The sequence below is a fragment of the Cotesia typhae genome, unplaced genomic scaffold (genome assembly GCF_013202065.1).
Source record: "Cotesia typhae breed Kobodo isofemale line unplaced genomic scaffold, CoteBio_Ctyphae contig_26, whole genome shotgun sequence".
NCBI classification, from domain to species: Eukaryota; Metazoa; Arthropoda; class Insecta; order Hymenoptera; family Braconidae; genus Cotesia; species Cotesia typhae.
The window spans coordinates 4,306,936-4,321,140 of record NW_027423732.1 but is presented as its reverse complement, the minus strand read 5'-3'; the positions used below and the strand labels follow the sequence as shown (position 1 = coordinate 4,321,140).

General features: G+C 35.2%; 1 protein-coding gene across 1 annotated transcript; it reads right to left on the bottom strand.

Annotated features, from left to right (window-relative positions):
* Positions 1-4,938: 4,938 nt before the first annotated feature.
* LOC141525461 (uncharacterized) lies at positions 4,939-6,039 on the bottom strand. The gene is made up of 3 exons (XM_074239976.1): positions 5,975-6,039; positions 5,682-5,892; positions 4,939-5,101 (listed from the first exon to the last, which is right to left on the bottom strand). The coding sequence occupies exons 1-3, from the start codon at positions 5,994-5,996 to the stop codon at positions 4,939-4,941; spliced, it is 396 nt and encodes a 131-aa protein (XP_074096077.1). The 5' UTR covers positions 5,997-6,039.
* Positions 6,040-14,205: the final 8,166 nt, after the last annotated feature.

Sequence of the window (14,205 nt, the reverse complement as noted above, 5' to 3'; positions counted from 1 at the left end):
TTAGCGATCTAAGCGTAAGGTAAAAAAATCTTTAAGTGATCGCCAAAGTGTTCGATGAACTCGTCTGACGATTTTAATTGCATTTCAAGACAACAGCGCGGTGTTGAATTCCAGAACTTGTAGGTAATAGTTTCAACATTGTGCTAATCATATATATCGGTCAATAAGTCACTAAGTGCTTTATTACTTGGGCAATTAGCACACTTATCAAAATAACAATCAGGAGATGGAGATTCACACATTGAAAGACTTAGACAGTTGTCATAGTAAGTCAATGAACGAACCAAATCTTTCGTGAGTGTGCTCAAGTTAGCACGTGCAAAAAAGAATATTTTTTCAAATGTTTCACGGTTACTCAACAATCAATCAACAATTAGTGATTAATTAATTACCAAGCATCATCAATTAAATATTGTGATGAATAGAAAAAAAAACACACACACACACAGGCATACAGACAGCATCGCGGGAGTAGTCAGGGAAGCTTCCTAAGACCTTAAAACGTCGAGATCTGATGAAAACTCGATTTTGGCAAAACGGGGTGGAAAAAATAACTTCCCCATTTTTGAATATCTTCAATTTTCTTAGCGGGAAGTTGAAAAGACTGATTTTTTTTTTAATTCGTAACTTTTTTTGGGGTGGAGAAAAAATGTGAAAAAATTCAGAAAAATGTTTTTGGTAGGGTAGAAAATGATAAAAAATTTTCAGCGAAATCGAAAGGGGTCGGGCCGAAACCTCGGTGATTTGGCATGGAATGTCCCATATATTTGTGTATTCTTAAGAAATCTGAGAACAACTCTATTGAAATATGTGAAATTGGCTGCAGAGTAACTTTCAATTTATCAGATTCATATCTATGTAATGGATGAAAGTAACCTTTTATATCAATAAAAATAATGAATACAAAAAGCACAGTTTTCTGCGAATCACATTTATTTATTCTCCATGTCTTTTCAGAAAAATATTGCTTGTGCAATGCACTTGGCTGTCGCAGTTATTAAGACATTTTCAATATTGACCATTGATACAGGCTATGAGACACTTTAATCAGCATATGTCTATAGAACGTGCAATTTATTGAGTTGTGAGTATTAGTTATCAAGTCGATAGCAGATAAGAAAATGTCTTATCATGGTATTATATTTTCGACGCGTTTTGAACTATTTGCTTACTTTACAGTTAGTATATCAAGACTTATGAAATTTATCAATTCAATAGTCTGACTGAGTAAATTACAAACAAATATCGACGTAATACCATCAATAAAGTAAAAATTATACTAGATTAACAAGTATAGTAAGTATGCGCACAAATATTGTATTGAATAACTGAGAATTCTTTGTAAGTGATAAAGCAAAAATTGAAGTATAAAATTATGATAAGTAGTATGTTTTGCAGATAGTATAAATACGCGATACTTGAACGCTCTAGTGTAAAAGATTCATGTCACACGATCGTACGTGTAAATCCTTAACAAAACAAGCTTCCATTTCGATTTATGAGTATTTGTAATTTTTTTTGTCTTTAAAATTGGAAAGTGCTTAGTCACGGTCTAACATTGAGGGATTGCGTATGGTTAAATTATCTTCAGTCAACCTTAATTTCAGACTTTATGACGGTTTAACCATTCCATGAAATTATGCGAAAACAAAGAATGATTTGTCAATATACACTTATCGAAAAAATTCAGTGATTGACAAAAAAAATTCATTATTTTGAGCAACTTTTTAAATTTCTAAAATTGAATCTGCGCTCAAAATGATTGTAATGGGTACTGAAAGGAGCAATTCAAATCTTGAATTTCAAGATCTTTGAAAAAAAAATTTATTAAAAGATAGTCTGTTCAATGTTAAGAAAACCCCTGAAAAAAAAAATTTTTTTCCATTTAACTACTGTATGAACCGCATAATATTCATCAATTTTGATTCACTCTTATTAACACTTTCACACGACGATTTGAGCCTGAGATATCAAACTTTGAATAGAAGAAGATCATTTTCTCTTCAACGATCGATATTTTAGCAGCTCTTTGGGCTCTTCTCTCACTGTCCCTACAACTTTCTAGATTGCGCTGACTGTCGATCGTCTTTTCCAGAAGCCATGTTGGCTTGCGGCAAACCCTCCAGCACGATCGATGTTGAGATGTTGCTCGCAGATAAGGCAGATGTCAATTTTATCTTCGAAGATACGCTGGCACAGTAGATTTTGCGCCAATGCACAACTGTTCAGGTTTCCTTGTAATAGGCGTGTCATCTTTACTTTCTCCTGACTTCGGCAAGTGCGGTGCAGAATGCCTTACAAGCCCCGGAACCGTCTATATATTATAAGTCATCTTAAGCGCCTTTGTCAATGTACATAGAAAGCAATTTGGCTTTTCCGTGCAGTGTACGGCCTTTTGGTTTTCTCTGCCACATTTATAGCAACACTTGCTTCTCTCCGGTCCCATACAGTTTCTTGTTTAGTGCCCAAAATCAAGGCATTTAAAGCATCGGGTTACTTCCGCAACTGGGCGTATGCGATAGTTAACCCAACCGATCATCATACGAGTTGTGTCAAGAATCTTGATCACGCTAGCCTCTTCTATCTCGCAGAAGGCTGCCTGATTGCCTCGTGGTGTAGGTTTTGTCAAGTTCACACGGTTTATCTCTAGGCTGTCGGTAAAGTCACGTTTAAGTGCTTCACAGACTTCGTTCTTGGTAGAGATGCCATCCAAGTCAAGGATCTCGATCGTTGTTTTTGATTCAAGCGTTCCGACTGCACCGATGTCAGCAGTTGCTGTTTTTATCGCAGCCGTGAACGCAGCAGTGTCTTCAGTCTCGCGACCTATTTCTAGGAGAATTCCTCCGCGTTTCGTTTATTTGATAGACTTTAAGTCTACTCCAGTCTCTGCCGACTTAACTTTGGCCGTGATTTCCTTGAGGAGATCGGCGTATGTTCGCCCTTTAGCTGGCTGTACAAGCACGGCCTTTGTTCTTGTCTTCTTCCTCCTCGGTTTCTTTGAGCCACTCTTATTTGGCTGCTAGCACAATCTACTAAAGCACAATCAATGTCGCCGTTTTTAACCCCCCCAACAAGATCATTCATTTTCATCTAAAATTAATTTTACTTTGGCAAGGAGAGTTATTTATTTTTTCAATGATTCGAGCCAGTTTTTTTGTTTCTGGTAATTATTGTAATCAATGCTTAATAATATATTGCAGCCCGCTTATTCACTCACAAGTTGTAGGCCTTACAGTTCTGCGATAGAACACTGACAATTCTGGAGATCGCTGGAGATGGAGTTACTTTCCAAGGATTATGAACATTCGTTAATGTTTCATATTTTTAAATAGAGTGAGCTATTTGTCTCATTTAATAATTATTTTAAAAACTATCAAGTATTGTTTAGTGAAATAGAACATCCAGTTATTGATGCTTGAAGTTTTATTTTAATTAAAAAACAAACGAATCAACTCTAATAAATTAATAAATATAATTTATAAATTATAAATTTTATGATATCAGAGTTAGCAGTCACTAGAGAATTTTTAAATTTTATTTAACACAAAAAATTAGTTCCAAAAAATGATTTTTAACTGTTCTCTTTCTTTCTTTTTCTTTTGTCAAGTCACTTTGATCCATGTGTCCTCTCGGGTATTCTTCTTCTGTGCTGAATTGTCACTTGATGAGAAAGGGCTGGGCGTGGGAAGCTGTCTCTCCTTGATGTTGTGCTTTCTTTGCGGTGACAGTTTCTCAGGAGTGAGCAAAAGTGGCTGTGGTTTTGTGGTCATCCACTGAGATGTTTGAGTGGTTGTCGCTGGTGATTTGTTGGCCAGCTGATATGCCGTAGCAATAGACGTACCCAATTTTCTGATCTCATGATGGAGATTCTTTTTGTCTTTCATGAAATCGGTTAATTCTTCTTGCTACCGAGCCTCTCCATTGAAGACTATTGGCCGGTGGCGGTCGGTTGAGAGTTAATACTTCCTCGGTGAGTTTGAATAGTGACGGGAGCAAAAAGTTCTCCACTTTTTGGAGGAACTTTCATTGGCTGTCCATCTCCTTCCATCTGGGCTGTTTTCGTGCTCCCTGTAGCATTCTTAGAAAACGGAGCTATGGGGTCCACCCCACTGTCCGAATAACGGTCGTTGGAAAACGACGAGTTCAGGCCCGTTTGCACGCCTTCCCTTGCCGGCATTGAGGTATCCATTACCTGTACTGTGAACGATGTTTAAAATTGTTCTGACATTTCCATATCATCTTTTGCTAGGTTTTGGTCTACCCCGAGTATTTTATTTCCTCGGTACCTGACGTATCTGGCGCGCAGACATGACGGGCATTCCCCTATCCGCCACCTCGGAAGGCACCCGATGCAAGACCCAGCAAGCCCGACGTGAGGTGCGTGTGTGTGTGTTTTATAGAGAAGGTAGAATACATTTGCGTATGCCAGGACTAGATGTTGGTGCCAGGACTAGGTGTTTGCCAGGGTATGTCGGACTCAGAAGTCAATATTATTTTGTAACAATACCGACTAAACATTCTTCTCTCTCTCTCTCTCTCTCTGTTCCCCATAGATGTTACGGAGAAGACTATTTTCTACTGGATACTGCCTTTCTGCGGTTTTGTCTTAAAAAAGGCGCTGCCCGTAGGTTGCGACAGTTGACCAGTTTTTTTTTTGTTGACCATGCAGGTTACCAAGCTCTCAGGAGAGAACGTGGTGCCAGTTGTTTCTTCAATGCTGTTTTTGTAATCTTTCCACCGATCACACTTGATGAACGTGTGTTCGACCTCATTAATATTGTCTAGGCAGAATTTGCACGTTGGTGTGCTATGCATACCTATCTTAAAAAGATAGTCATTGAACTGCCCGTATCCCGTCAATGGCTGGTTCAGAAAGAAGTCATTGTCCCCGCACTTCCGAGAAAGCCAGAAGTTGATGTTTGTGATCAAGCACACCGTCTATCTGCCTGTTAGTCCCAATGTCCATCGGTCCTTCTTCTCTTGCTGCATTTCCGTTTTTATCTTCGTTCTTGCGTCTTTCATGTTGTCGTCGCTGTTTTTAGTGTCATAGAGTTTTGCTCTCTTTAAATCTGTTAAGGGGTTAGGGGTACTCATCAGAGGCCTGAAAAAATGATGATTTTCAATCATTTTTTTTTTTTTGTAGTTAATTACTTTATTTGACAAAAATAAAAACATAGCTTTATTAGAACACGTTTCGATTTGACTTCACGAAAATTTCAAAAAAAAAAATTAATAATTCAAAAAGTTATCGCTGTTTTTGTAGAGCGCGTTCCTCCCGAAGTCCTTTGCGGTGATCATCATAAGTCCTTGGAGATTCATCTAAAATCAATCGGATAAGAAAAATTAGTTTTATTAATAGATAATCTTGTGCCTGATCGAAGCTTTTTTTTTTTTTTCGAAATTAACAAAATGGCGGCTTCAGGAAATTTTTTTCTAGATTTTCGGGCAAAAATCAACAGTTTATTGTTAAAAAAAAATCGAAATTTTTGAAAAAAAAAAAATCCTTCGATCAGGCACGAGTTTTTAATGTTTTTCAAAAGTACAATAAATTTTATTGAAATCTACAGAGCAGTTTTTAAGTTACAGTGATCACCAGTTCAGAAAACATAGTTTTGAGAAAAACGCATTTAAAGTTTTGCTATGGATTTATGTCAAATTATAAGAATTATTTAATAACTTACACTGAGTCATCTATTCCTGGACGATATAATAGCTCTTCAGCCGTCATAGCAGCTTCCAAAATATCGATTTGCTGGTGCCTACGTTGCAATCGACCTTCTCGGGTGTTATCATTAGCGCGCTTATCTGCTACTTTCATACGTGCAGCATCCATTCTTTCTGCATACCGATGAGAATTAGGCCCACAATTAAGTCCTAGTGTATTCATCAAGACTAATAATGAATTTATACCCTCATTAAATATACACATAGCAACGTATGCAGCTATTTGTACGATAGTATAACTAGTATTTACCGTTTTTGGGCATATTTTCCATACTAGTTGGTTAAAGCTTTCATTATTATTCTGATTGAATCCACCTATACATCTTGAAAGTAAATTTTCATTACTAAGATCTTTGTATATAGGCTTGATAGCTTTTAAAACATCAGAAGGTAAGGGATAATAATCGTGAGAATAGGTATCAAGCTCTCCTCTTGCTTCAGCGCGCTGGTAAGAGCACCAAGATTCTTCGCCTTTTGGACACATATCATGATTCGGTTTTTCATCACTCGAGCCGTAGTGATAAAAGGTTGCCATTATAGCAGATTTCATATTTTCAATAGAATCACAATGCCGGCGTATTGCTAAACCATAGTACACAGTTAGTTTGTCTATTACTTTTCCTGTGAGCTTACCTCGACCACCAAGACCTTTTCGGTTACTCTTCAGCGTACGTAATCGACTCCCCATCCGCTTTTGGACATGCCCTATACATTCCTTTTTATTTACAGTTGTATTTTTGTAAGGATCTGATTTTATAATTCCTGAATAGGTCTTGGAGTCACCATTACCAATATAGTTGGCATACTTAACTCCATATTTAGTTTCAGAATACGAAAACATTTCGACCATCGCATCCACCTCCATTTTCCCAGAAGACCCTTTATGATTAGCAGAACACACATCTTCATGCGATTGATACCATTCCTGGAACTCAACAGTATTTGGTTTTTTTTTCCAATACTCACATAGCTTACAATATGCACTTTTAATGTTTATGTCAAGAATCTTTCCAGTAAAATAGCCAATTATAGAAGAAACTCCAAATGACGATGTATATCCCCGTTTTTGCCAGGTTCCATCTCCCGATACAGTTAGATGATTTATATCTTCATTTTCAGTTGTTGGCATTGCTTGCTTTTCTTCATTCACAGCTTTCGTCATGAAGGTTTCTGCGACGGTTTTACTACAATTCAAAATCTGTATCAGTAAAATTGTATGCGTAGATTTATCTAAAAAAGACGGCATGTCCATCAGGCCGCAAAACTTGTACAATCCTTCGTATCCTATTCCGAGTATTCTCATTACAAAAATGAAACGTCTGTTTATTTCATAAGAATGCCCAACGAAAGAACAGGAAGGAATATATTCATTTTCACAGTTATTACATGCAACTACAATTTTGAATCCCAGCCCACGTGTACTTGCTGTTTGAAACACTACATTTCCATCACATTTTTTACATTTAATAAGAGCAGAAATTGCAGTGAATACCTGAATAAAATTTATTATTCGAAATTCAGTACTGCTGTCTTCAGGTACATCATCTTCAGTATTTTGTTTTAATTTTTTAGAAGATGTACTCTGAATACTTTCATCACGTTCGGCTGTTTTCGGATTAAAAACATTCTTTCTTTTGACTGAACGCGACTTATTAATTGTTTCAGAACTCCGGAGTTCTCTTGAAACCTTTCTAGAATCACGTCCCATGGTTAATAATTTAATTCACTTGAGAAATAATTTATCACAAAACTATCGACTGATCAGTGCAACGACTACAGGTATACTGGCAACCAAAAATTATTTTTCAATTCTTGTACTACCTACAAATTGTGAATATATGTAGAAGGATTTATATATATATATATATATATATATATATATATATATATATATATATATATATATATATATATATATATATATATATAATATATATATAATATATACGGGGTATTCCATGCCAAATCGACCACTTTTGACCCCGACCCTTTTCGATTTGGCCGAAAGTTTTCCATCCTTTTCTACCCTATAAAAAACGGTTCTCAGAATGTTTTTGAATTTTTTTACCTAACTCCAAAAAAGTTATGAATTTTTCAAAAAAATGGCTTTTTTATTTTCAAATAGCCATAACTTTTTCAAAACTAAACATTTAGGTACCTTTTTTTTTTAAATTATTGTTTTTAGATGTACTTTCCGATAAAAATATTAAAAAATTTTTGTAAGTCAATACATATGGAATTTTTCAGTTTTTGACAAAAATCAATGATTTTTCGAAGTTCGACATTTTTTTAATTTTTTTTTCTAAAATAAACTTTAATCAATTCCACAGTTATCCCTGTAGAACCCAGATTGGGCCAATTTCTCTTTCTATTTTTTTATTCAATTGAAAAAATATTGTTAAATTTTCAAAAAAGGAAAAAAAATTTTTTTTCATAAATTTTATTTATATAATGAGATAAATACAATTCAACGATTTTACGGCATTATATTCACAATTTAGAGGCTTCATCGATGACTGTATTTAGTAAGATTCAAATTTTAATATATCAATTAGATCGATAAACTAGGGATAACAATTATCGACTTACCTATAGCCAGTAAACTAGATGCTATAAGCTAGTATGTTTTGATTAAAAGTGCGGCTTTTTCATTTTGAGATCTAAAACATAACCTATAAATCTTTTGTGCAATCTAGTGTTTTATAAAAGATTGTCATTACATTTGTTGTATAAATAAATAATTTCTCTAGTTTATAAGCGCTTTTTTAATTTGTCTTTATGGCGTCAAAAAAGGTATTTGATCGGTGTTGTAATCCTTTTGAGTTGGAATCTCATTTTAAAAAAATTGGTTTACGTCCGGCGACTGATATTATGAAAGTAAGGTTAGGATTAGATGATAATTATTTATTATGCAGTTCATGTCGAAAAAACGCTTCAGAGTTAGTGAAGCAACAAACAAATGATCGTAATGATCCTAATGCTGATGTAAGTGACCGTGAAGACAACTATAGTGACAATAATGACAACAATGATCAGGCTGATAATGATAGTAATACAACTGCCATGGATCTCCCATTATCCTTATCATTCCGTAAGTTTTTTTAATTATTTATACGTTACTTGAATACATTTCTAGTAGCTATATGTTTCACTATTATTTTTTAAGGTTCCATGTCATTTGATAGCGAACCCAAAGCATCACAATCAAGCTCAGGATCCCAAGTTAGCGCTGCAACTCAATTACCCGTAATAAACCATGCATTAGAATTGTTAAATCAATCACCGATTCCATCGAAGAAATTGAATGATAATCAATTTTTGAACAATAAAATAAATCGGGTATCCGACAGCTTGAAAAAAGTTTTGCTTTCTTCTTCAGAAGAATTAATAATTAATAATTATAAATGCGTGAATTTTAAGTTTACTAAATTACTGTTATTTTAGGTGCAAATATTTATTCTTTGACAAGGAACACAGAAAAGCCCATTAAACACTACAGCGATTACTTGAGCATGATTATATGTGAAAATCCATCTTTTCAGTGTTATTTAGGTGGATGTAAAAACTGTCCTGGGGTCGATGAGTTGAGTAAAATTTTACTAAAATGTTTTGAGGACCGGGAAATCGAGAATATTACATATAAATATTGGATATCAAAACCGAGAAGTAGTTTAGAAACTATTATTAAGCCTACAGAAGAATTTATGGAAAAATTTTGTAGTGAGTTAGAAATTCTTCTACCTCATTCGTTCATTGCTAAGGAGCAAGCCCAATTCTTGAAGACATTGAAAGAAACATTGAAACCAAACGAATACGTTATTATTTGTGATTTTGCAAAAAATTATGCCTTCGTAGTACAAAATGCGTCAGCTGGTTTTCACTGGAATAATAATCAGGCAACAGTTTTTCCAGTCGTTATTTATTATACAGTAAATAACAAACTTGAACACAAAAGTTTAGTAATTATCTCAGATTCTAACAAACATGATGCCGTTGCTGTTCATGTTTTCATCGAAATAATAACTGATTACGTGAAAAGTCTTCCTGAACGTTGTAACAAGATTTATTATTTTTCTGATGGAGCTCCTCAACAATTTAAAAACTTTAAAAACTTTGTAAATTTATATTACCACGAAGATGATTTTGATATTCCTGCTGAATGGCATTTTTTTGCGACTGCCCATGGGAAAGGTCCGTGTGATGGAATCGGTGGTATTCTCAAACGACTTGCAGCGAGAGCAAGTCTCCAACTCGCGGTAGACAAACAAATAACGACACCAGAAAAACTTTTTGAATGGGCTTCTGCACCGGATAACTTGCCGAATATTATAGGGAAGTTTTCCCCAGAAGAAGATTATGACACAGCAGTAAATGATTTAAATGATCGATTTTTGAAAACGAAACCGATTACAGGAACTCAACAACTACATTGTATAATTCCGGACAAAAATGGTTGTTTACTAGTTAAAAACTTTTCGAATTCGAATGAACACAGAATTTGTAAAATATTTAAACGACAGAGAGAAAAGTAATTAATTTTAGCTGCATCAATTATTGATCTTACTAATTACAGTCATCGATGAAGCCTCTAAATTGTGAATGTAATGCCGTAAAATCGTTGAATTGTATTTATCTCATTATATAAATAAAATTTATGAAAAAAAATTTTTTTTCCATTTTTGAAAATTTAACAATATTATTTCAATTGAATAAAAAAATAGAAAGAGAAATCGGCCCAATCTGGGTTCTACAGGGATAACTGTGGAATTGATTAAAGTTTATTTTAGAAAAAAAAAAAAAAAAAATGTCGAACTTCGAAAAATCATTGATTTTTGTCAAAAAACTGAAAAATTCCATATGTATTGACTTACAAAAATTTTTTAATATTTTTTATCGGAAAGTACATCTAAAAACAAAAATTTAAAAAAAAAAAAAGGTACCTAAATGTTTAGTTTTGAAAAAGTTATGGCTATTTGAAAATAAAAAAGCCATTTTTTTGAAAAATTCATAACTTTTTTGGAGTTAGGTAAAAAAATTAAAAAAAATTCTGAGAACCGTTTTTTATAGGGTAGAAAAGGATGGAAAACTTTCGGCCAAATCGAAAAGGGTCGGGGTCAAAAGTGGTCGATTTGGCATGGAATACCCCATACACTACTGGAAAAAATTAAGGGATCAAAAAAAAATTCCAAATTTTTCGGTAGTTTTCAACAGAGTGTAACTTTGAGAGAAATGGTCGTACAGGAAATAAAAAAAAAAGAAATTGTAGCTCCAAGTGTCTAGTTTTTGAATTAGAACTTCAAAATTTTGTAGCCTCTGCGGTTTCTGAGTAATCGTAGAAAAACCAGCAACAAAAAAATTCTCAAACTTTTTCTAGTTGTTTTTTTTGGTCTACGGGCGTGGAAAAAATTTTTTTAGCTTAAACACCATAAGGATCGGATACTTTGTTCATTTAGCTTTAATTTCTTTTTTTAAACACCCTGATACGTCCACTCCTCGCTGAGATATCGGTCTTCAAATGGAAAAGGATCTTTTTGTCTTTGATTATCGATATCTCAGCAACCAATGATCGCACAGAAAGTTAAAGGTGGGTTTCAAGAACTTGAATGAATTCCCCTTAACGACTGTCCATTGTTTTTTCGAAAAAAATTTTTCTTTCCGTCACATGAATTTGAAAATGCAACAAAAAAGGGCTTTTAGTGGTTTTTGGAAAATCAAGCGCTGGATCGAAAATATTGAGGAAACCACTAATGTTAAGTGTGCCTTTTACAGATCAATATGTCCACAAAAACCCTACAAAAATTTTTTTTTGAATTTTTTTTTTTTTGAAAATTTAAGCACTTTTGGAACGAAAATGTGGAAAAAGCTCGAAAAAACCATTTTTTTCTCATTTTTAAAAATTATGAGCTTTTCAGAGCAAAAACGTGATCCTTTAATTTTTTCAAAAATTCGATCAAGTGAAACAAAAAAACGGCTGGCTGGATTAATTTGATTCTTTGTAGGGTTTTTGTGGACATATTGGTCTGTAAAAGGCACACTTAACATTAGTGGTTTCCTCAATATTTTCGATCCAGCGCTTGATTTTCCAAAAAACCACTAAAAGCCCTTTTTTGTTGCATTTTCAAATTCATGTGACGGAAAGAAAAAATTTTTTTCGAAAAAACAATGGACAGTCGTTAAGGGAATTCATTCAAGTTCTTGAAACCCACCTTTAACTTTCTGTGCGATCATTGGTTGCTGAGATATCGATAATCAAAGACATAAAGATCCTTTTCCATTTGAAGACCGATATCTCAGCGAGGAGTGGACGTATCAGGGTGTTTAAAAAAAGAAATTAAAGCTAAATGAACAAAGTATCTGATCCTTATGGTGTTTAAGCTACAAAAATTTTTTCCACGCCCGTAGACCAAAAAAAAAAACTAAAGAAATTTTTAGAATTTTTTTGTTTCTGGTTTTTCTACGATTACTCAGAAACCGCGGAGGCTACAAAATTTTGAAGTTCTATTCCAAAAACTAGACACTTGGAGCTACAATTTCCTTTTTTTTTATTTCCTGTACGATCATTTCTCTCAAAGTTACGGCCTGTTGAAAACTACCGAAAAATTTGGAATTTTTTTTTGATCCCTTAATTTTTTCCAGTAGTGTATATAATATATAATATATATATAATATATAATATATAAGATATATATAATATATAGTATGTATAATATATATAATATATATAATTATACATACATTAAAATGGGGAGATATTCATGACAATGAAACCCGAAAGGTCGGTTGCTTGCAAGTGTTTCTAGCTACCTGCTCTCGAATGCCACGTAGCACCCGAGTGTCCTTTGGTCATTGTTAAATAACTCGAAAAGAATTTGTCGGATTCACTTCAAATTTTCACACAATATTTTAAAAATATTACACTTTAAGAAAATGCAAAAAAAATCGATTTTTTGAAAATTCTGACTACCCCTAACCCCTTAAGTCGATGGGCGTAACTTTCGCAATAACCAATATAGCTGCCTCGGAAACCTTTCGGTAGGCACAGGCAACTCTGAGAGCACCTCACCACTGTACTGCCGCTATCTTTCGCCGATATGTCTTTTGCTTCAATATGTCTGCCCATATTTCTGCTTCATAAAGCAGTACCGAATGGACTGCTTTTAGAAGAACCCTTGTCTTCTTGGTTTATGGTCTAATAGTGTTCGTCATGATTCTTTCTAGGCTAGACATCATGTTGCTGGCTTTCTTGCATGCACGGTCGCGGTTTTCGCCGAAAAATAGTTTCTCGTCTATCGTTACTCTTAGATAGCGCTTAGCCTTAGTTGACGTCAGTGTTGTTCCTCCTATATCCATAGCGAGGGATTTTGGGAACCATTTTTGACGTGTCAGAACAACCATCTCGGTTTTATGCTTGGCGAGTTTCTGGTGGTGTATATCAAACCAGATCTCGACGGTGTCAATGGTTTCCCGAATCAGTAGTTCGGCCTCTCCTACGTTGTCTATTTCTATCGTGGGCGCAACTTCGTCTACAAAGCCCGTTAGCTCTACTTCCTTAGGTAACTGGATTTCAAGGAGCTTGTCGTAGTCCGCGTTCCATAGATCAGGCCCCATTATTGAGCCCTGCAGTACGCCAATTGTTATGGCGTATTTTTGTGGGCCTACCGTAGTTTTCGCTGTTAGCATTCTTTCGTCCACGTAGTTGTCGACTAGTGCCAGATTCTCTGCCTCCGCGTCAAATTTGTGCTCCAGAAGGTCTAAAATGTCTCCCCAATTTGCACTGTTAAATGCGTTCTTGACGTCTAGCATCAGAAGACATATTTTTCGAACTTTGAAGCTACCATATCATGCTTGTTTTGCTGTCTTCATGACTTTCTTGATCGCTCCGACTGTCGAACGACCTTTCCGGAAGCCATGTTGGTTGAAGGCAAAGCCTCCGGCACGGTCGATGTTGTTACGAAATCTTCCTTGTATGAGCTTCTCAAGCAGTTTTCAAGTAATGTCGAGCATGTAGAGTGGTCTAAACGATGAAGGTGTTACAGGGGTTCCTTTAACTTTGTCTAAGAGAACCAATCTCTGCTGCTTCCAGATCGCGGGAAACGTGCCAGTTGCCAAGCATGCATTTCAAATGTTTAGGAGTATATCTGGGTATTCCAGGACTCCAGTCCTGATCACCGACGTCGGGATGCTATCAGGGCCAGGTGCTTTTTCCGTCTTGATAGACTTTGTCGCGTCTTGCAGCTTCTTAGTTGTAAAAGGTGTTGGTTTGCCATCATCTCGTAATGTCTTCTCTCCCGCGGCGGGTGTTTAGGAAACAGATCCGCTACAATGCTGTCCATTAAGGCAGGAGACGTTGGCGCTTCTGGTAAAGCCTTTTCAAGTCGTTTGGGAACAATTTGGTATGCTTTACCCCAGATTCATTGTCGAGATGGTTACAGATCTCTTTCCACAACATCGCTTTTCTTGTTTGATGGCTCGGTTTAGCAT

Coding starts and splice junctions, on each gene's coding strand:
- LOC141525461 (XM_074239976.1), bottom strand. CDS start 5,996: ATGGAAAATATGCCCAAAAACG. Junction 5,893..5,974: donor GGAAAATATGCCCAAAAACG/GTAAATACTAGT, acceptor ATTCATTATTAG/TCTTGATGAATACACTAGGA. Junction 5,102..5,681: donor CCAGGAATAGATGACTCAGT/GTAAGTTATTAA, acceptor TCATTTTTTCAG/GCCTCTGATGAGTACCCCTA.